This window comes from Cetorhinus maximus, chromosome 18, assembly GCF_964194155.1.
Source record: "Cetorhinus maximus chromosome 18, sCetMax3.hap1.1, whole genome shotgun sequence".
Lineage (NCBI taxonomy): Eukaryota > Metazoa > Chordata > Chondrichthyes > Lamniformes > Cetorhinidae > Cetorhinus > Cetorhinus maximus.
Genome location: NC_135896.1, coordinates 86,233,780 through 86,257,508, shown reverse-complemented (window position 1 = coordinate 86,257,508; position 23,729 = coordinate 86,233,780). Strand labels below are relative to the sequence as shown.

General features: G+C 46.4%; 1 protein-coding gene across 2 annotated transcripts in view; it reads left to right on the top strand.

Annotated features, from left to right (window-relative positions):
* The first annotated feature begins 977 nt into the window (after positions 1–977).
* The window catches only part of LOC144693320 (C-type lectin domain family 18 member A-like), a 75,747-nt gene continuing 52,995 nt past the window's right edge, over positions 978–23,729 (top strand). The window contains exons 1-2 of one of the 2 annotated variants that reach the window (XM_078563114.1): positions 978–1,043; positions 17,578–17,669. In XM_078563114.1, coding sequence (XP_078419240.1) covers positions 17,658–17,669 — 12 coding nt within the window. In that variant the 5' untranslated portion in view covers positions 978–1,043; positions 17,578–17,657. Of the gene's footprint in view, positions 1,044–16,895; positions 17,103–17,577; positions 17,670–23,729 lie in introns of those variants that run through there. The other variant, XM_078563113.1, reaches the window with a different exon arrangement.

The following is a 23,729-nucleotide window of genomic DNA, read 5'->3' as shown; positions in this document are numbered from 1 at the left end:
TGAGGGAAGTGAATGTACTATCACCAAGTTTGTGGATGACACAAAAACAGATGGGAAGGTAGGTGGTGAGGAAGACACAAAGAGTCCACAGATGGATATAGACAGATTGAGTGAGTGGGCAAAAATGTGGCAGATGGAATATAATGTGGGAAAATGTGAGGTTATGTATTTTGGCAGGAAGAATAGAGGAGCTGAATATTATTTAAATGGAGAAAGACTGCAGAAAGCTGCAGCACAGAGGGATTTGGGAGTCCTCGTGCATGAATCCCAAAAAGCTTGCATACAAGTTCAGCAGGTAATAGGGAAGGCAAATGGAATGTTGGCCTTTATTTCAAAGGGAATGGAATATAAAAATAGGGAAGTCTTGCTAAAACTATACAAGGCACTAGTTAGACCACACCTAGAATACTGTGAACAGTTTTGGTCCCCTTACCCAAGGAAAGATATACTGGCATTGAAGGCAGTCCAGAGAAGGTTCACTAGGTTGATCCTGGGTATGGAGGGGTTTTCTTATGAGGAGAGGTTGAGTAGTTTGGCCCTGTATTTATTGTTGTAATGTATGATTCGCAGCAGCCAATTTGCAAACAGCAATGTCCCACAAACAACAATGTGATAAATGACCAGATAATGACAGTGCAAAGCTGGGGCCATTCTACCCTAAGTGCGCTAGGGGGGGGAATAGACTATTTTTATTGTTGCGGCATCACCAAATGCAGTCTGCTCCAGATAGGGGTCGAACCAGAATGACGAGGTGCATGGCTGAAGCACCAAACTGGGCAGGAAGGGGTTAAAAGTGGCGCTACTGTTCTGCCCTCTTTCCTGAAAGGAGAGGACTTGGCTTCGTTCCTGCATCATGTGACCTTTTGGATTTTATCAAAAGCCTCATTAACTCAGCTGCTATTGTAGATTTTCAGACATAAACTCTAGGTTTGTTGAGCCACGAGGCGCTGAGGTTATACCCGTACCTGCTGGTTCCAGGCACAGTGTTGACGAACACCAGGGGAATGCAGTCAAACTAAGAACAAGCCTTTCACTGGGGTAAGGTAGGGGGAGAAATAGCTCTGACTGAACTTAATTCCAGTTCCCCCTCACCACGGCCCCACCCCCCCCACCCCACCCCCCACCCCACCCCCACCCCCATTGCACACATTCATGAAACACAGGGACCTTTCTGCTTCTTAGTTGTGTCTGAGTCATTCCTTTGATTCCTGTGCAGTGGAAAAGATGTAGTGATCCAACCAGTGAATATGTCACCGGCAATTCAATGGGATTAATGATCCAACAAGTGAACAAGTCATGTTTGGTCATGGTGACTTGAGATGCCCAGTAATAATCCTTTCAGTCAGGGCAGGGTGCTGGAGACACTCTTTGGTAAATAACAAAGGGTTTGCCTTTATATAGTGCTTTTCATGCCCTCAGGATATTCCTTTACAGCCAGTAAAGTAGTTTTTGAAGTGTATTCACTGTTGTAATGTATGAGACGCAGCAGCCAATTTGCAAACAGCAATGTCCCACAAACAACAATGTGATAAATGACCAGATAATGACAGTGCAAACCTGGGACCATTCTACCCAGAGTGCGCTAGGGGGGGAATAGACTACTTTTCCCACCGTCCGCAATGGTGGGTTTTCGTGCCTTATCATCCCGATCCCACCTCATTAATAATGCATTCCTGGGAAACAGACCATTTTGATGGTGGGCAGGCTGCCGTTTGCCCACCGCGCCATCACCTCGTTGCTTCATCACGCCGGGCACCATATTTAAAGCGCAGCCACGTGCACACCTCTTAGAGCTTCCAGCCCAGGACTGCTACACAGGAGATACCACCCCGAAAGGCAAGAAGGCTTCAGCCCCTCTGTTTAGTGACGCATCCTTCAAGCGCCTTTTGGATACTGTGAGGGGTCCGTTGTGATGTCCTCCATCCCCGATCTGGCCACAGGGTGGGCAGCAATGTCACCAAATCCGGCTTGGGAGATGGTAGCAGCGATGGTCAATGCCAACACCCTGCAAAAGAGGACAGAAAGAGGATGAATGATCTTCTCTGTTCCACCAGGGTAAATCACTCTTCTCATCACTCTCAACTCATACATTCACAAGCCCATCACACACCCACAGGGCCCTCACTCACTGCCAGCTCAAGCAACATCACCATTCACTCTCTCACACACACCTTCATTGTCCTCATCCCGTCCAAGGGACCACTCACCACCCACACATGCCAGGCATACTTATCATCTGGCCTGGCAGGCAACCCACTTACACTCTCCCCAACTGCATTCATACAGGACAAGCTTGCACCAAACAAGAGGGACAGATCACAGACTGGTGGAGGAATGCCTGACATCAAGGTCCTCACTGACTTTGAAAACAGAGCCATCCAGCTGGCCGATGAGGATCTGGACCATTCCTGTGCTGACGGTGAGGTCGGTGGTGCTCTACCAAGTGAGGATCCAGCAGTGCAACATCCATCAGACAACCATGCTGTGAGTCATTTCCTCTGTTTCGCAGTCCCCTGCCATGCACTAATTATCTCTCCTCGCTTTCACAGGCACATCTGGGAAACAGCTGGAGTCCACGACCCAGGGCCTCCAATCAAGCTCCGAAGAGGAATCTGAAAGCACCCTCCCTGAAGTCCTGTCACAGCGCTCACCCACACCCTCCACCTGCGCAGAGACACACACCATGGTGGGACCTAGCTTTAGATTAGCCTCAGGATCACAATCTGGTGAGCACATCACACTGTCTGATCCACAGCAGGAGGTGGCAGGGACTTCCCAGGTCTCCGGCACTCAGAGGACTGCTGGAGACCAGAACTTTGCTGAGTTTGAGTCAGATGATGAGCCTCTGGACCAGGTCATGTCTCAGCTTCCCCTTCTCCTCAAGGAGTCAGCCAGGGGCCGTTGGACGCCCATAGGGAGGAGGATCAGCAGCTCGACACCGCGGGGCCATCCACCCAGCTGACTCCGGAAGTGTCCGGCCCATCTGAGTCCCCTCTTCCTATGGCCATAGCAGCTCCAGCTCCACAGGCCAAGGAGGGTGCCACAACCACACAGCAGGACCCCGAAAGTAGGCCAGAGCCCTCCAGGTCTCGGTCCTCCAGAGGAATCCCGAGGTTATCACAGACCAGTCAGCAGGCTGTCTCCACCTCAGCTCGAGTGTTTATCACTTGTACATAATGTTCACTATTGTAAATAAACTCCGAGAATATCTCCCTGGCTCTGGCTCCTTGTTCTGATGAGCAACGTTCATGTCACTCAGATGTGAAACCTTGGTTCCTGCACAAGATAAGGGCAGGTGTGTTCGTCCAGGATCTCTTCCCTGTGTTTTGTGCAGCCTTCAGACCAAAGTGATGGTCCGGCCTCACACTCACTGGACATATTACTGATGCCTGCACCTCAGCGGTGCTGGTCATTGCTGCCAGAATGTCGTGGGCAGGCGTGACAGAGTTCCATCATTCTCTCCGTGTGCTCTCAGCAACTTTGAGGTGGGGCTGGCCCCCATCTCTTCAGCATCTGTGGCCAGTGACTCTGTGCTCCTGAAGGGCTCAGGTGCTGAAGGCTGACAAAGAATCAGGTGCTTTTAAAGTTTCATGGCTGCATGTCTATGATATGACCTGATCACAGAGCACAAGCGAGCTGCCCTCAGCCAGACAGGAGTCAGACATTCTCAGAGGCTATGTGAAGATCTATGGTGTGTTCCCCCTGCATGTCATCATCATCCTCCTGCAATTGAGCAACTATTAGGGCCTCCATTGCATCTCTATGACAGGAGCCTTACCACAGAGGGTATGTGCGCTGCCATAGCCAGACTGGACGCAAACATCCACAGATGCGATGTGAGGGTCTATGGCATCTTCTCGCTGCATGTCTGTATCATCCTCCACAAATCTAGCCACTATGAGGGCCTCCCAACATGCCTGCCTCGTCTGGCCAGTGCGAGGGCCTCATCGCTTTCATTGTTGCCTTCGAGAACCTCCTCACCCTCATCCTATCAACATCCTCCTCATTGGAGGAGACCTCCAGCTCCTCCATCTCCTCCTCAGCCAGCTCTTCTCCCCGTTGCAGAGCCAGGTTGTAAAGGGCGCAGCAGACAACAATGATGTGTGACACCCTCTGCGGACTGTATTGCTGGGCTCCACCAGACCGGTCCAGGCACTGGAACCTCATTTTCAGCATCCCGATGGTCTGCTCCACCAAGTTGCGAGCTGCAGCATAAGCCTCATTATAGCGTCGCTCTGCTGCAGTCTGAGGCCGCCGCACAGGTGTCATCAGCCACGGCCTCTGAGGAACCATCCCTGCAGCCTCTGTGGACCCTGGAAGAAGTCAGGGATCTTGTGGACACTCCCTGGAAATTGTGTGCACACCTGCAAGATGCATTCGTGGTGGTTGCACACCAGCTGAACACTCAGCAGGTGGAAGCTCTTGCGGTTGACATAGTTGACTGCTTGTTGCCACGGAGATCTGAGTGCTACGTGAATGCAGTCGATCGCACCCTGCACCTGTGGGAAACCCGAGATCTGGACAAATCCCAGTGCTCTTACATCCTGGCTTTCCTAGTCCCAGGCAAAATGCACAAAGTTGTGTGCCCTCGCAAATGTGGCATCCATGACCTCATGGATGCATTTGTGGGTGGAGGCTTGTGATATCCCACAGAGGCCACCTGTGGAGCCCTGAAAGGAGCCACTGGCATAGAAATTGAGCGCTGCGGTCACATGCACAGCCACTGGCAGTGGATGCCCTCCATGTCCCCGTGGCGCCAAATCCTGCAGTAGCTGGCAGACATGACTGACCAGTTCCCTAGACATGCACAGTCTTCGGTGACACTGGTTCTCGGTCACCTGCAGGAATGAAAGGCGGCGTCTATAGACCCTGGGTCTAGCTAGGCACCGACCAGCAACAGCTCACTGTGGCTCTTCAGCGGCGTGTGCGGGAACCCCATCCGTCCCTTCTTCCTGGGGGTGCTGCTCCTCCCTCTCCCGAGCCATGCGCCTGTGTCATTCTCTTCCCCTTCGTCTCCGCTCTCTGTACACCACGAGGCATACAGCTAGGTCACCAGGCTCCATGCTCCTGATGTACTCCAGCTGGATGAAAGAGAGATACGGGTGGGTTCGCAGAGTGCTGGCCACCATTTGGATGGTCAGAGTTTAGTGCGCTGCATGGCTGCCTGAAACCCTACCACCTCTGCCCCACTCCACCTGACTGATTAGCGGCAGCTTTGCCCATTGGACTGCATGCTGTGCTCCCAGCTCGAGTGCAGGCACTCTCCTAACCTGCACTGCAAGGCTGTGCTGTTAGCTTGAGCCATGGGGAAGACTGGTCCAAACCAGAATGATGACATTGCAAGGGACTGTGAGTGCCTCCACCAATGACTGCTCCTCGGCTAGCTTTAAGAAGGAGATTGTACAATGTGCCCAGTCATCCAACTGTTTTGCAGTCCATTAAAATATTTATTAGTTTGCAGTCTGTACCCGAGGGGTGAAAAGCTCTGGAGCATTTGGTGGCACTTTCATGCTTCTGCTTTGCTTGACTGGGCTGATAAGCTAGAGGCCCGACTCCACACATGTCAATATGGCTGCGCCTGAACTGTCTCAGCTGTGGAGGAATAGTCACTTTACACAAGGTTTCCCTAATGCGTGGCCGCTTCCCTCCCCGCCCCGCCAGCATGTGTTGTGCACTACCATCAACCGCAGTGCAGCCCCTGCCTCTCCCCCAAGTCACCTCGACTGCAGTGCAGCCTTTGTACCCAAAGTCGCCTCCACCTGGAAGTCCAATAGGCAACCCTGGTGAGCGTTGCACAACCTTACTATGTGCTCACCTCTGAGTTCCCCTCAAAGTGCAGCCCGCCAAGTGCATGCCTTATACATGCTGTTATGAATCACGGTGGCGTGATCGCCCGGACGATCCAGTGTGGGGATGATTCCGGTGGGCTGGGCTTATAATGATATGCAGATGTATTACAATGTCATTCCCGAAACCCAATGCGGGAAATGCGGCCCACCATTGACTATTGACAGGCCGAGCGGACAATTGTAAACTGGTTTCATGATGTTGTGAAACTGATGTTTGGCCTTCTCGCCATATTGTCCGCTCACACCACTAAACATGCCCGACTCCAGCGGGCACAGAAAATTCCTCCTTTAGTGATGTTGATTTCTTCAAACAGCGCCGTGGATATTTTACATCCAACTGAGAGAGCAGACAGGACTTCGGTTTTACATTTCATCCAAAAGGTGGCACCTCCAACAGTGCAGCTCTCCAACAGCATGACATTGGGTGTGTCAGCCAAAATTTCATGCTCAAGTCTCTGGAATCCGCTGAAGACCACAACCTTGTGGCTTAGAGGCAAGAGTGCTAGCACTGAGCCACAGCTGGTACATACAGTGTAGAGTCAAGTCTTTGGTACTTCAGGTATGTATTTCATATTGTGAACATTTTAAGTGTGTAGAAATCCAACACAAAAAGCAATGCCATTTGACAGTGAACATTGGCACCTCGAATCTTTGAGGGCTTTCTCTGATCTCAGAATCATAGAATTGTTACAGCACAGGAGGAGGCCATTCAGCTCACTGTGTCTGTATCTGCTCTCCAAATGAGCAATGCACCTAGTGCCTTTCTCTCACCTTCTCTCTGTAACCCTGCACATTCTTCCTTTTCAGATAATAAACCAATTCTGTCTTGAATGCCTCAATTGAACCTGCCTCCACCACACTCTTAGGCAGTGCATTCCAGATCCTAACCACTCGCTACATGACTTTTCTTCTCATGTCTCCATTGCTTCTTTTGTCAATTACCTTAAATCTGTGCCCCCTCCTTCTTGATCCTTCCACCAATGGGAACAGTTTTTCTCTATCTACTCTGTCCAGATCCCTCATGGTTTTGAATACCTCTATCAAATCTCCTCTCAGCCTTCTCTTCTGCAAGGAAAACAGTCCCAACTTCTCCAATCTATCTATGTAACTTGAAGTTCCTCATTCCTGGAACCATCCTCGTGAATCTTTTCTGCAACCTTTCTAATGCCTTCACATCTTCACTAAAGTGTGGTGACCAGAATTGGACTCAGTGCTCCAGTTGAGGCCAAGCCAGTGTTTTATACACATTTAACATAACCTTCTTGCTCTTGTACTCTATGCCCCTATTAATAAAGCCTGGAATACTATATGCTTCATTAGCTGCTCTCTCAACCTGCCACCTCCAATGGTTGATGCCTTAACCTTGGTGGATAACCCAGAGATATGGTGTTAAGAAGACCATTTATGCTGCTTACGTAGGGTTGCTGCCTTAACTACTATGAGGAGAATTCTGTGGATATTTTACATTCAGATGCACAAAAGTACTTAACTGAAAATTGCCTTCTCAACAGAAACGTATGTCATGGGTTTACTCACTAACCCCTCATTATTCCTCCTCTTCTGCTGAAATCTTGAAGGTACTACCTCTAAAGACACTGAAAGCCCAAGGAACGAAGCTTTACAAATCACTGGTGTATTGTGCCCCAATTGCGGGTGTCACTCTTTAGGTAGCATGTCAAGGACCTGAAGAGGGTTCAGAGGAGCTTTATGAGAATGGTACCAGGGACCTCAGCTTTGGAAGGGCCGGAGAAGATGGGGTTGTTCTCCTCAGAGCAGAGAAGACTAGGAGAGATTTAACAGAGGTACCCAAAATTTTGAGGGCTTTTGATATAGTAAACAAGAAGAAACTGCTTCCACTGGCAGGAGAGCTGATAACCAGAGCTCACAAATTTAAGATAATTGGCAAAAGAGCCAGGGGAAAAAATGAGGAGAAATTCTTTCATGTAGTGAGTTGTTCTTGTCTAGAATGCACTGCTTGAAAAGGTGGTGGAAGCAGATTCAATAATAACTTTCGAAAGGGAATTGGATAGATATTTGGAAAGGAGACATTTGCAGGGCCATAGGAAATGAGCAGAGGACTTGGGCATTCAGAAGGCACTTGCAAAGAGCCGGCAAATGCATGATGGGCCAAATGGCCACTTTCTGTTCTGTAACATTCTTTGATTCAAGCTTTCATTGCGATTTGGGAGAAGAATTTAATATGTGTGTATTAAGAGTTTTTACTGTAACGTCAACAACTGCAAACCCTGCCCCACAGTAAGATAGAGTTGCAGTGATGGACAGGTGCACCGTAGCCCTATGACAGCAATGACAAGAGGGATTACGTTCTCTAATAAGCAGCTTTCACTGGGAGAGAGGGACCTGCAGAAATCCCAGATGAAAGTGAATCAAGCAAAATGGGATTAGGTTTCAAACCATGCACTTTACTATTCAAGCACCAGGTGCTCCCTCAATCCTATCATGTAAAGCCAATGCATGAACCCACTTATTTTAAAATAAAATGGTGTAACAGAGAGAAGTTTGGTATGACTGTGTTAACTCCTTGTTCAATAATAGCGGCAAAAAGTGTTCCAAGCCTCTCTGTGTCGTTCTGTCTCTTTGTGCCTTTGGTATGCTTTCCTTGTGTTTTTTATCTCTCTGTGTTTGCTTGTGACACTCAAAATGGGTACACATGTGTGTCACTCTTTCTGCATGTCTGAGCACAAACCTCTTGTTGACCCCTGCACTGTCTTTGCTATGTCATGCTGCCTGTCCAACATCCAGTACTGGGTGAGCAGAAATTTCCTCAAACTAAATTTTGGGAAGACCAAAGCCATTGTTTTTGGTTCCTGCCCATCATGAAGAGGTATTAATGTCTATAATGTTACTGGAAATTATTTTTAAAATAGAGTTCTAGTGGGATCTATGTGTGTGTCTGTGTTTGTCTTCATTGGATTAAAACCAGCTAGTCTGGGTGCTTTGATGTATAGTAGTTTTGAGATGTTAATTAGATAAACATAAGGAGGATAGAAGGTAAAGTGTAAATTTGCATTTGTTGAATAAAGCATTCAGGAGTGGAAGCAAAATCTTGCACCTAGCTTGGAGATGCCAAGCAATGTGTTTATTTTTTTCAGCTTAATAAAATCGGTGGAATTAGAGGATATTATTGTTAGGAGCCGTAACGTTAAAAGCCTGGTGATACAAAGGAAAATTTACATTCAAAGGAAAAGATATATAAACAGAAAGCAGTTTGTGTGTGTAAGTCAGAGGCATGTAAGATCTAACCAGCCTGTAAGCCTACAACTGTGTCTGCAAAGGAACCAAATTGTAAGGAACCTCATTTTGAATTTGTAAAGTCAAATGTGCTTTGCCTGGTATCTGTTTAAAGTCTATGTGTTACTGTTGCCTTGGTGAAGATTTACCTGGGAGTGATTAATTTGGGGATTTGTTTTTAAGTTATTATGGTAGTAATTTGCAGACATGTGTATGTGTTTAATTTGTTGTTAAATTACTAAATGTTTAATTTAGTTTTATATAAAAAATATCTTGAGGCTTGGTGGTCTTATTCGTGAATTCAGAGCTGCATCTCAAACATACCAATTGAAAATATAGGTTATGACAGTTGTTCAAGTTTCCCTCTAGGATTTAAACAACTCAGCCCTTACCAAATGCTGTGTCATAACACCGCCCCAAACTCCATTCCCGAGCCACTGACTCCATCCACTCTCTGGCCGCTGTCTGGGGCTCAGCCAGATATTCACAACATTGATACTTCACTTGTCCCCAAGATGAGCTTCCCACAACATATCCTCTCCATCACCAAGACTGCCCATTTCCATCTCTGTAATATCATCTGTAACTTCCCCCTGCCCGACAATCCTCTGAGATCTCTGCAATCCTCTAATTCTAGCCTCTTATGCATTCTTGATTTCCTTCTCCATCCCCCATACCCCTGCACCCCAGCCCCCTAACCCCCCCAATGCCTTCAGCTGTCCTGGTCCTAAGCCCTGGAATTCCATCCCTTAACCTCTCCACCTCTCATATTCCATAAAACCTCTTTGTCTGAACTTCTGGTCAGCTATCCCAGTTTCTCTACCTGTGGCTTGAGGTTAAATTTTGTCTGATGATAATTTGAATACATTAAAGGTGCTATACAAATGCAAGTTGTGTGTATTGTGCCCTCTACATTTGTCACTCAATCTGCTGGATGTTTCACATCGCAAAAAGGTTTACTTCAAACCTTCAGTACCTAACCCCCAAGTGCCTGTATTTTTTTAACATTTAAAGGTAACATAATTGTGTTTGAATAGATGCCAGTAGCATTTTTGCCTGCAGTAGCCATAACTGAATTATTGCCACTGCAAAATCATCCTCTGAATTTTCATCTAGAAAATGTCGTTGTTAAATGATAAAACCACAAGAGCAGTGACAGAGAAAAGAAGAGGCCAATACCACTGCAGTGGCGTAGTGTTATTGGCGCTGGACTAGTATTCTAGAGACCCAGGGTAATTCTCTGGGTACTTGGGTTTGAATCTCACCACAGCAGATGGTGAAATTTGAATTCAATAAAAAATCTGGAATCTAATGATGACTATGGAGCCATTGTTGATATTCCTAAAAACCCATCTGGTTCACTTATGTCTCCTGGGAAGGAAATCTGTTGTCCTTATCTGGTCTGTCCCACATGTAACTCCAGACCCACAGCACAGCAATGTGGTTGACTCTTAACTGCCTTCTGAAATGACCCACTCAGTTCAGGGGCAATTATGAATGGGCAATAAATGCTGGTGCAGCCAGCCACGCCCACATCCCATGAATGAATTTTAAAAACTATTGGTATTACAAGGATGCATTTATTCCACACATGGACAGACAGGCATGCATGAACACAGTCTTACACCCATGCACACACACCCATATGTGAATGCACACTCAGACACACATACACATATGCACATGCAGATATACTCACCCACACCAACACCCGTGCATGCTCGCACACAAATGCACACACACAGAAGTGTACACATGCAACTACATTCTGTGGCATTTTGATTTTTACTGTCTTCCTATAATAGTTTAAACATACAGTGATCAACTATTCACTGACATCAGATGTCAGCGCTCCCAAGTGGCTGATTACAATTACTTCCATAAATATACAATTCCATTTCAGTGAAGCTCTTAAACATAAAAGCATAAAGTGTATGACCTTATCAACTGTATCCTATTTCTTGATGGGAGGTGCTGAACTATTTTCATTTACCTCTTATGAAAAACTCTAGAATATTTAGCAATCAATATCAGACATAACTAATAGTTGGCTACCCGAGCTTCTTTGCTCCACATTTAGTGCCTAAACTTATAGCCAGCTCAGCGCTAAGCTGTGGAATTACGTTTCTCAACTCCTCCACATGTGTTACATCGCTCCTAAAGTTACCTCTTTGACCAAACTTTTAGACACCTATCCTAATGTTCTCATGTGTGACTCAGCGCCAAGTTTGATTTGCTGACACTCCTGTGAAGCTGTGGGGCATTTTATTATGTTAAAGGCGCTGTTTTTTAAATTCATTCATGGGACTTGGGCTAGGCCAGCATTTATTGCCCATCTCTAAGGTGGACGGTGGAGGTGAGCTGCCTTCTGGAACCTCTGCAGTCTGTGTGGTGTAGGTACATCCACAGTGTTGCCCAGTGCCTAGGCCAATGCTGGGTTGTCCGTCCAGTTTCATTCCTTTTTGGCGATTTGATACGACTGAATGGCTTGCTAGGCCATTTCAGAGGGCATTTAAGAGTCAACCACATTGCTGTGGGTCTGGAATCACATGTAGACCAGACCAAGTAAGGAGATTTCCTTCCTTAAAGGACATTAGTGAACGGCAATCGACAATGGTCGTCAGTAGATTTTTAATTCCAGATTCCTTATTGAATTTAAATTCCACCATCTGCTGTGGTGGGATTCAAGCCCAGATCTCCAGAGCATTACCCTGGGTTTCTGGGTTACTTATTAAGTGACAATACCATTACTCCAGTGCCTCCCCCTTATAAATGAGAGTTCCTGTTGCTGATGTTACCATGTTGCATTATCTCACAGCCACCATGTTATATAATTAATTATCTTGATTGATCCGCATAACTCCGCAGTCCTATCGATTAAATACTTACAGCAGAAATCTATTCTATATATCGACTATCCTGTATTTCCTTACATTACAACACTGACTAAATTTTGAAAGTGGTGGTATTGGTTGTAAATTGCTATGAGGTGTCATAAGGATGTGAAAGGCAATATATAAATGCTTTTTTTCTTTGTTCTTTCTTTCTGTGGGGGAGCAATTTGTTCTAATCACAAGACTTTTTGAAGCTTATTAATTTTGTGTGTCTATCCCTTTGCTTTATGTTAACAGCCTGAATTAAGTCATGTACTTATATTTGAATTATCCATTTCTCTCAGTCATTTAAGATCTTGCACCATTTATTCTTTAAAGAATATTGATACAGTTCTGTGAGTCTCTCTGCATTATTTAGTGCCCCATACCCACATCTACTACAAATTGTCTTAATGCCCTCATTTTGCAAATAATAATTTCAATTTGTATTCTTAGCCTGTTCATCACCCTACCTTACATTTCCATTTACTGGTTAGATTGAATCCTATCTCAATTAGACAGTTTACCACATGGGATGATTGATAATCCCCAAGTCTACACTCTGAGCAGGTACTGAATGTGGAAAGATGCAGATTTCAGATTGCAACAGAAGCACTGTACAAAAAGACTGTCATCAGCCTATTGGCAAAAGAAATAGGGTGAGGGAGATGAGGAGAATTTCTTTTTTGCAGTGAATTGTTATGATCTTGAATGCACTGCCTGAAAGAGCAGGGGGAAGCAGATTCAACAATAGCTTTCCAACAAGACTTGGATATTTACTTGAAAGGGAACATTCACATGGTTGTGATTTATTGACTAGCTCTTTCAAAGAGCTGGCACATGCCCGATGGGCTGAATGACCACCTTCTATGTTGTAAGGGTTTATGATTCACTGATTCGTGACAGCTACCAAATCTCTTGCTCTTCCACCTTTGCTAATGGGCAACCTCTTCAATTCAATGCCTTTGGGACAGGACATACTCAGGGTGGTGAGGGAGTGTGGGTCATTAGAAGAAAGGCATGATTCTGTGAGTGTGACTATGTCAGGCTGTTGCTTGCCTAGACTGTGGGACAGGGCTCCCAATTTTGGCACAAGTCTCCAGATGTTACTGAGGGGAATGTGATAGATTGTAGTTTTCTACATTAGAATCAATCCCTCCTTCAGGTTTTCATTGAATGTATCAATTCCTTTTGACATTGGGCCTGAACTACCTCAGAATAGCAATCAGAGTCGGATTGCCACTCTGCTCCTAGTTTCTTACCCGAAATTCTTCTCAATCCTGCCTTGCCCAGCCTTCTGACTCAGGCGGGCCGAGATCCAAGTAGTGCAGTATGTCCCTGGACCATAGTGTTCAGTGCAGCTATGTTGGGTGCAAGAAGGCCATGTCCCCTTTTTAATCACACAAGCTGCCAGAAACCAGGTATGTTAAAGGTCCCGCCAAGTTTAAAGGTCCTTGACAAGCCAGGCAGAAGGTAAGTGGGTAGGATTTGGGGGTGTGGGGTGAGGGTGGGGTCGGGCCTCGGGGTTGGAGGGTGTCGGGTCAGGTCTCGGGGTGGTTTGTTGGGTTGGGTTAGGTCTCTGTGGGGGGGGGGCAATGGTTGTGGGGGTTGTCGGGCCTCGGGATGGTATTGGGGCGGGTTGGGGCGGGCCTTGGCAGTGGGGGAGGTGTCAAGTCGGGTCAGGTCAAGCCTCGGGGTGGGGGCTGTTTGTGTCGGGTCAAGTCAGGTTGGGCCTTGGGTGCGGGTGGGTACTGGGTCGGGCATCTGGGGGAGGTGTCAGGCCTTGGTGGGGGTGGTGAACTGCCAGACCTCGGGGGTAAAAGGTTGGCCCTCGGCAGGGGGCGGGTGGGATGGGGGGTGTTGGGTCGGGTTGGGTCTGGGGTTTGGGGGTGAGAGTTGGGCCTGGCTGGGGGGTGGGTGGTGGGTGGGGGTGAAGGGGTGAGGGTCAGGCGTGAGAGGGGGGAGGGGGTGAGAGTCAGGCCTGGCTGGGAGGAGGGGATGAGAATTGGGCCTGGAGAGGGGGGAGGGGGTGAGATTTGGGTCTGCCAGGGTTGTGGGGGGGATGAGTCCCTGTGTGAGTGGGGGAATTCTGTGGATTAGGGAGTCCCTTGGGGGTGGGGAGAGTCCCCTGCGGGGGTAGTTAAGCGGGGGAGGCGGGGGGGGGAATGTTGGTGGGAGGAGACCCCTGAAGGGTCAGAGGGTGGGGGTCGATGTGGGTCTGTATAATAGTTACCCAGAAGTTAGAAGATATTTTAATTCTTCTAACTTTTTCTGGGTAACTATTGATGTAACCCAATCAGAACCATTGAAGTTTGCGATTTAAATCACATTTTCGGATGGTTTTGAGTGCAGGGCAATTGTCCAGAGGAAATTTGCACTTTCAGGCAATTGCCGTCCAAACCCTTACCTGGGAACCTCCGAAGGGAATTCTCCAGGCGCATCTTTGGAGTACCCCCAATACAACACCCTGGAGCTCAGAGGTTATGAGTCATTGTCTCTTCGTCACATGGCGTGTAACATTAGAACAAGTGCTTTCTTCACCATGTGACAAAAGAAATAACCTGCATTTATATCATCTCTTACACAACCTCTGCACAACCTAAAGCGCTTTACAGCCAATAAATTGCTTTTGAAGTGTAGTTACTGTTGCTATGTGGGAAGCGCAGCAGCCAATTTGCCAACAGCACGGTTCCACAAACAACAGCGTGACAATCTTCTGTTTTAATGATGTTGGTTGAGGGATAATTATTGGCCAGGACAGTTGGAGAACTCTCCCAGATCTACATCCATTTGAGCAAAGAGATGGGTTTAGCATCTCATCCGAGAAAAAGCATCTTTGCAAGTACAACGCTGAAGTGTCAGTCCGGGTTGGGTGGTCAGTTTTGTGAAACTCGAGCCTACAACCTTCTGACTCAGAGGTAAGAGAGCTCCATGTAAGCCACCTGTCCAAATGATACCAGCAGCAGTGAACTCAGGACACATTATGAAGCGTCACTGGTCAGATAAAGTTTTATCTGTTTATTGTTGCCTCTTTTCTATTGTGAAACTAGATTTCAATCCAGTTAGCTAATTTGCTGTGCATTCGATGAGCCTCAATCTCCCCACTTTATGATTATTGAGGAAGCTCCTAGTTTAATTCCCAAATAAATTGGTTCCTGACTGTGGGCCTCAGGTGAGGTCAGCAGTTTTCTTAAGTTGAAGGCCTAACACCTCCCTGGACAGTACATTACCCCTTGCCCTCTAATGGGATCGCTGTTCAAGAGATTCTGTGATTTGTCATAAAGTACAGGGAGTAACAAGAAAACATAAGCTCCTCCACAAGCTTTGCCACACCTATACCTTGCCGAAATTTGGATTCACATATATGTAAAGGCATGAACTGTATACTGACTAAATACAGGAAAGGTTAAGGCTGGGTGTAATGTGAATCTTTAGCAGCATGATAAATCTTAATTACTGCCAGAGAACCTCTCTAGCACTGAGTATTGACTTTACCTGTGTGCATTCTCATTCCATCAGATCTTAATTATTGTTGAAGATTTTTTTAAAAAGTAAATAATTTTTAACTTTTTCTATCTGTCTCTTTTATCTCTCTCCTTTCCCATTTTTCTTCCTCTTGTTTTATTTCACTTTCTGTACATAAATTTACATTGAATTAAGTATTAGAATTTATCATTGTTTAGACTCCGTGGTCGGAATTTTCCAGCCCCTCCCTCCACACGGCGGGTTTCCCCGTGGTGGGGCCAATCTCTGTTCACACCGGCGGGACTGGAAGATTCTGCCAGCGTGAAGGGCCAGAAAATTCCGGCCTGCCTGTCTCAATGAAGATTCTTCAATCCGATCGGTTAAAGTGGATTGCTGTTGACTGCCCTGCTCACCCACAGTACAGATTTCCTGCAGAGAGTGCAGTACTGAAAAGGATCTGGAGTAATAGAAAGCTGCTGCTCAAAGGCCCGTGAAAAGCACACACAACGAGTGCCATTTCTTCACCGATGACCATAAGATCCAGGCCATCAATGTTACTGGGTCAAAATCTGAAAACTCCCTACTATATTTTTTAAAATTTGTTTGTGGGATGTGGGCGCCACTGGCTAGGCCAGCATTAATTGCCCATCCTTAATTCCTCTTGTTCAGAGGGCAATTTTAAGAGTCAACCATATGTGGGTCTGGAGTCACATGTGAGGACAGCAGATTTCCTTCCCTAAAGGGTGTTAGTGAACCAGATAGGTTTTTGCAACAATCGATAAGGGTTTCATGGTCATCATTAGACTTTTAATTCCAGATCTTTATTGAATTCAAATTCCACCAATTTGAACCCTAGACCCCAGAGCATTACCCTGGCTCTCTGGATTAACAGTCCCATGACAATACCACCACCTCCCCCTGGCTCTCCACTATATTCAATATACAATACTATATACAATACTCCCAAGCGTTGTGGGAGCACCTTCACTGCACAGACTCCACCGTCACCTTCTCAAGGCTCATTTAGAGATGGGCAATAAGTGTTGGTCTGAGGTACACACAGAGAGCAGGCAGATCTCCATCTCAACCTCCTCAGAATCTGAGATGGAGCCAAAATTGGCAGAGCAGTGACAGGAACAAGCAAGCTGAGTTCGGTGGAATGTAAAACCACACCCTGCGAGGCACGCATTAAGATCTGACCCAGTGTCCCGGGCATCTTACTGGGAATGAAGTATCAGCCGTGACACCTGCATGTTTACACGCAGCCAAGTGCGCGGTGCAGAGTGCATCACAGAGACTGTGCACACCAGCGCTGGATGTGGTGAACGGAGCAGCCGATGTGACTGTCCCTGGATGCAGTGTGCAGCAGTCCCTGACTGTGGCGGGGTTGCATTCTCTGCTCCCTTTGCCTGCTTGTGCCTCTCTCTCTCTCTCTCTCTCAGGCTCTCCAAACCCCTGCTGCAGCGCCTCAGTACAAGGAGTCACCGGTCTCAGACGGCAACAAGTGAAGAGAGTACCGGACTTTCTCCCCTGGTTAACCCTCCAGCCCAGATGAAAGGGGCGGCTGTGCTACCGGTCCTGCTAGCCAGCCTGGTGCTGGCAGCTGCCACCGGAGAAGCAGATGCCTCGACGGGGAAAGGGACCCTCAACTGGGATCTGAAAGGTAGGAGAGTAGGGGGGAGTGTAGAGCTTCTCTTTTAAGTCCCTGCCAATTGCACAAGTATGTGTATTTGTATCTGATTTAAAAATGGCCCCAATTATTCACGGCGTCTTCCTACTCTCAAGGGGGGCTTGTAGTAAATAGTAAGTCGAGTTTTCTTCTAATAAAAACTTTAGACAAAAGTTTGCAGGTGGCAAAAGCTTTCATCTGACCTCCTCCTCAGCAGAATGCCTTAAGCCTCTTCTGACCGCTTGTGCAAAGGGTGACTAAATTTACAAGCAGACCTTGCAAAGGGGGTCAAATTGCACCCAGGAGTGACCAAAGATTGTTTTCATTTTACAATGAATAAGTGAAATATTCCTGTTGGTGCCCAGTGTCAGAATTGGACCTTTGAGACACATTCAGTTGTTGCCATGGAGATCTTCAGCCCAGGCCCCAGCATTTGCATTTTAACACTTTTCTCACTTTCCCCTTGCAGAGTTGTCGCCCAAAGAACGCTTTGCCATCCTGGCCCATCACAACCGTCTCAGGAGCAAAGTTCAGCCCCCTGCGGCTAACATGCAGAAAATGGTGAGCCAACTTATTGTTCTCTGAGCTGCAAGTGCACTCGGTCTGCAGCTCCTTATACTCTCGGCTTAACCGTAAATTGTTGGCAGAACGTTATTTGCTGGGGGCAGTGCCACACCCGAGATCAACACAAGTCGGCATGGGGAGGAACGGTTACAGGTAATAGGGCATGGCACGGAGATACACAGAAAGTAATAGAGGGCAGTTAGTGAGGTGCACAGAGAGTAATAGAGGGCAGTTAGTGAGGTGCACAGAGAGTAATAGAGGGCAGTTAGTGAGGTGTACAAAGAGTAATAGAGGGCAGTCAAGGAGGTACACAGAGAGTAATAGAGGGCAGTTAGTGAGGTGCACAGAGAGTAATAGAGGGCAGTTAGGTGCACAGAGAGTAATAGAGGGCAATCAGTGAGGTGCACAGAGAGTAACAGAGGGCAGTTAGTGAGGTGCACAAAGAGTAATAGAAGGCCATCAGTGAGATACAGAGGGTAACAGAGGGCAGTTAGGTGCACAGAGATCAACAGAGGGCAGTTAGTGAGGTGCACAGAGAGTAATGCAGGGCAGTTAGTGAGGTGCACAGAGGGTAATAGAGGGTAGTTAGTGAGGTGCACAGAGAGTAATAGAGAGCAGTCAGTGAGGTGCACAGCGAGTAATAGAGGGCAGTTAGTGAGGTGCACAGAGAGTAATAGAGGGCAGTCAGCGAGGTGCACAGAGAGTAATAGAGGGCAGTTAGTGAGGTGCACAGCGAGTAATAGAGGGCAGTCAGTGAGGTGCACAGGGAGTAATAGAGGGCAGTCAGTGAGGTGCACAGAGAGTAATAGAGGGCAATCAGCGAGGTGCATGGAGAGTAATAGAGGGCAGCTAGTGAGGTGCACAGAGAGTAATAGAGGGCAGTCAGTGAGGTGCACAGAGAGTAATAGAGGGCAGTCAGTGAGGTGCACAGAGAGTAATAGAGAGCAGTCAGTGAGGTGCACAGCGAATAATAGAGGGCAGTCAGTGAGGTGCACAGAGAGTAATAGAGGGCAGCTAGCGAGGTACACAGAGAGTAATAGAGGGCAGTCAGCGAGGTGCACAAGGAGTAATAGAGGACAGTCAGGGAGGTGCGCAGAGAGTAATAGAGGGTAGTTAGTGGGGTAAACAGAGAATAACAAAGGGCAGTTAGTGAGGTGCACAGAGAGTAATAGAGGGCAGTCAACGAGGTGCACAGAGAGTACTAGAGGGCAGTCAGTGAGGTGCACAGTGAGTAATAGAGGGCCGTCAATGAGGTGCACAGAGTAATAGAGGGCAGTTAGTGAGGTGCACAGAGAGTAATAGAGGGCAATCAGTGAGGTGCACAGAGAGTAACAGAGGGCAGTTAGTGAGGTGCACAGAGAGTAATAGAGGGCTATCAGTGAGATTCAAAGGGTAACAGAGGGCAGTTAGGTGCACAGAGAGCAACAGAGGGCAGTTAGTGAGGTGCAGAGAGGGTAATAGAGGATGGTTAGTGAGGTGCACAGAGAGTAATAGAGGGCAGTTAGCAAGGTACACAGAGAGTAATAGAGGGCAGTCAGCAAGGTGCACAGAGAGTAATAGAGGGCAATCAGTGAGGTGCACAGAGAGCAACAGAGGGCAGTTAGTGAGGTGCACAGAGAGTAATGGAGGGCAGTTAGTGAGGTGCACAGAGGGTAATAGAGGGTAGTTAGTGAGGTGCACAGAGAGTAATGGAGGGCAGTTAGTGAGGTGCACAGAGAGTAATGGAGGGCAGTTAGTGAGGTGCACAGAGAGTAATGGAGGGCAGTTAGTGAGGTGCACAGAGGGTAATAGAGGGTAGTTAGTGAGGTGCACAGAGAGTAATGGAGGGCAGTTAGTGAGGTGCACAGAGAGTAATGGAGGGCAGTTAGTGAGGTGCACAGAGGGTAATAGAGGGTAGTTAGTAAGGCTCACAGAGAGTAATAGAGGGCAGTCAGTGAAGTGCACAGAGAGTAATAGAGGGCAGCCACTGATATAGGTATTAGCTGGCAGCCAATGAGATACAGAGTGTAACAGTGGGAAGTCAGTGAGATCTAGAGAGTAATAGAGGGCAGTCAGCGAGTGTGATCAAACAGTGTTCATTCCATTAAAGTAGAGGACCTGATGGATTAACTGGGATGTTGGTTGTAACACCCTCTGTTTATCTGAGAGTCACCTGATAATTAATTGGCAGTGAGTGACACAGGAAAAGTGGAGAAGAGGCAATTAAATAGAAAGTTTAACAGGGTACAATGTGAATATACAGTGTAAGATGGCCAAACAGTGAGATATGCTTTATATCAGATACAGACTGTGAGATATAGAGCCCAACAGGAACAGACAGTGAGATATACAGGCTAACAGGGACAGGCAGTGAGATATTCAGGATAACAGGGACAGGCAGTGAGATGGCCAGTATAACAGGAACTAGCTGGCAATGAGATATACAGCATAACAGGAACAGACAAAGAAATATATAGAGTCTAACAGGGACAGGTAGTGAGATAGTATACAGAGTATCAGGGACAGGCAGTGAGATAAACAATGTAACAGGAACAGGCAATGAGATAATATACAGGTTAATAGGGGCAGGCAGTGACATATACAGTGTTACCAGAACAACCATTGAGATAAACAGTGTAAGAGAGACTGACTGTAAATTTCATTGAGTGTAACAGGGTCTCAATTGAACAGGAGGCACAGTCATCCTTCAACCTCAGGAACTTTTGAAGCCTTGAATTGAATTGAATTAGTCGTGGTAAGGATGATGATGGGCAAGGCCGGTCGTGGGAGGAGTAATTTCCAATCATTGTTTGTACTGCATTCAGTGCAAGAGTGTGAACTTTACTCCTTTCAAACACCAGTTGTCTGTAATTTGGGTGGTGAAGGGGCTGGTGGAGTTCAGCTCTTGTGGGAGAAAAGGCCCATTTAAGTCAATCCCCAGAATAATGGGTCTGTCTGTAATTTATCTCTGAAGCTCTCAATCTGAATGTAATATTTGATATGATACAGTGTTATCAGATCACTCTGTGGTGTGCTATCTGTTCGGTTTACATTGCATTAGCTGTTCGAGGCTATGCTCATCACATAACCAGTTTCACCATACCGGGCAGTTAACATGAGCCAGAATTTACTGCCAAGGTACTGGTGAGGCCAGTGGCATGCATATTTAAGCACAAATTGCACAGCAACTTCAGGTAAGGGCACCTGTGCACCTCCACTTTTAACTCCCTGAGAACAGCATCACCCTGTCTTGCTCCCCAATCAAATGCATTGAATGGCATGAACACATACTGCGAGGGCTACAGGTTAAATTCACCACAGAAACTTGTACATTTCAGTTCAGGCACCCTTTTTAACGGTTTGATGATTACCAAAACACCTCTCTGGCACTGAAAATTATTCCATTCCTTCAGCCTTTAAATCTAATTTCTTTAACTTCTGCTTTCCGTCTCTTTCATCTCTCTCTCTCTATATCTCTCTCATAATCCAGTCTTTCTTTCCCTCTCTTTATTTTGCTTTCTGTGCCAGATCTGACATTAAATTCATTATTCCAAATAATGCTTCCTGGTTCTGACTGTGCTGGTTGAGGGGACCTCAGTTGCTTGCTCTGTCCACGTGTGTCCCATTAGCCAAATAAAGGATCCTGCGCTGACTCCCATTTACAGCAATTTAAGCCAAGAATTTGAAGGGGGTTAGTTACACCTCTGAAGCTAATTAAAGTCAGGATTTAGCGCAAGCGTGAATTAACATTGAAACCTTGAAGTTGTGGTCTATCATTTGGTGCTGCCCCGCAGGCTGCACTTTCAAACACTCCCCCAGAGCCACCAATCCGTGAAATCCGTTGATGGGGCGATCGTTCAATCAGGTGTAACTGGGTGTTCAGCAGTGACCTGAGTAATAACTACTGCTGACCAACAGCTCTGGCCTTGAAAAATTAATTTTATATTTTGTGGAGTGTTGTTGTGCCTCCATTACGATTAATTGCTGGATTTTTAAAAAACTATTTTTTTTTAAAAGGCCTTTTCCCCTACATTTCACCTTTTACCTTCACCCCCATGCCCCAATCTTTAATTCGTCCTATGTAAAATCTGTAAAAACTAATTTGCTTTTAGTGCTTTTCATTTCCTGGTTGGCTGTCTGTGGGAATTCTTTAAAGTGATTGGCTGCTTGGACAGCTTGATGATTTCGTTGCGGAATCCCCACTAAAGAAGGCTACAGTCAGTTGCAAGGCGGAAGAGTTAACGTTCTCGCCACAGAGACTGATGGATCTCTCAGCGAAGCTTTAATCGAAGTCAATGGTGAGTGGCCTTGTTTTACCGTTGGCCACAGAACCCAGGTCTTACAGTGCAATGTTTCGTGGAAATTAAATGGGCAAGGGCAGGTGTAAAAAAACAGCGAGTGTAATTTGTTCGTGAGCTGCAGTAAATTCTGGTTGATTTATTCCCTGTGATTCTTTGCCATCCTGAATTTAAGCTAAGTAAATGGATATCACAAGCAAAATATTGCAGATGCTGGAAATCTGAAATTAAAAAGTGGGTATCACCCTTGCTTCAACATGTTAGAAGGTACAAGTCCCTCAGAGCAGATGCCGTAGGAGGCGAAAGGCTCATCAATTTCACCTCAGCCCCAGGATAATCTCAAGAAATCTTGCTAGTCCTGTGATTATCCAATATCCAGTGATGGCCCAACAGGCAGCGTGGGGCCTAGCTAAATTTGTATAATTATTTTGTTGAAGTACACTCCAATTTGCATTATTCTTTGTTAGCAAACTGCCGTGTGAGTGAAAGGCTTTGATAGTAACACTTCCATTAACCTAACCACTAGAAAAAAATAACTTGCTCATGTACCGCTGACTGGCCTGCCTTATTATTTCCCCAGTTTTTGGTGTAAATAATAGCTCGCTTAAAAATTGCCAAGAGCTCAACCTGTTTGCCATCCTCTTCAGAACATGATTTGGCACCAAGAAATTGCCTTCACATTTTAGCCTTTTTTCCGTGATGTTAAGTTTTTTTGTCAGAAGAATCTTCATCACATAATGAGACAAATAACTTTAAATTCCTGAAGACTTGGGACCTTTATTTCTATCACTTTGGGTGTTCATAATTATCCAGTTGTCCCTAGATATCCACTGTCCTTTTTGAAATCTATTTAAAGTCGCATCAGAGCCATTTATTTTCTGTTGCTGTCTTCCTCCCTCATTCGTTCATGAGGAGAATTGGCATTCCTGGTCGCATTTCAGCCAGTTGTGTGTAGGCCAAGGCCTCCTTCCTTAGACTAGGTCCATCTGGACCTAGGTCCTGGCCTGTCTGAGTCAATCTTATTCATCCCCAAGAAAGGGCCTATTTAGGCTGAATCCTTCTTTAGCCAGATGGCTAAAGGGCAGAGCTTGCCACACGCTTGCTAATGTACCAGCTACTGCTAACTGGTATGGTTCAGTCAGCTGTGGCTCAGTGGTAGCACTCATACCAGTAAGTCAGAAAGTCATGGGTTCAAGTCGCATTCTAGAGACTTGAATATGTAGTCCAGCCTGGCACTGAGGGTGCACAGTGTGATCAGAGGTGTTGCCTTTCAGATGACAGATTAGACATGAGGCCTGACTATCCTCTCAGGATGTAAAAGATTCCATACTGCTATTTTAAAGGAGAGCAGGAAGTTCTCTCAATATTTTGGATACAATACACCCATCAACCAACAGATTATTATTGGTCATTATCACCTTGCTGTTTGTGGGGTCTTGCTGTGCGCACGTTGGCTACCGTTTTCTCTCCATTACTAAATGGCCACTTTACAAACCCAAGTCGCTAGCAGTAAAGTGCTTTAAGATGTCCTGAGCTCGTGAAAGGTGCTGTATAACTGGCAAGTCTTTATTCTAATAGCCTGGATTCTCCTTTAGTCCAGATTTTTTTTTCTCCTTCCCTCCTTACAACCTGTATACTCCACTTCTGGTGCCTTGGTCTGACTAACTCCAAAATGGCAAAAATTCCCTGGCAACAGGGCAATTAATAAATATTAATGTATTCATAAGGAAAGGGTTTTGACCTGGAATGATGGGAGGGAGATGGGGTGGGGGAGGGAGGG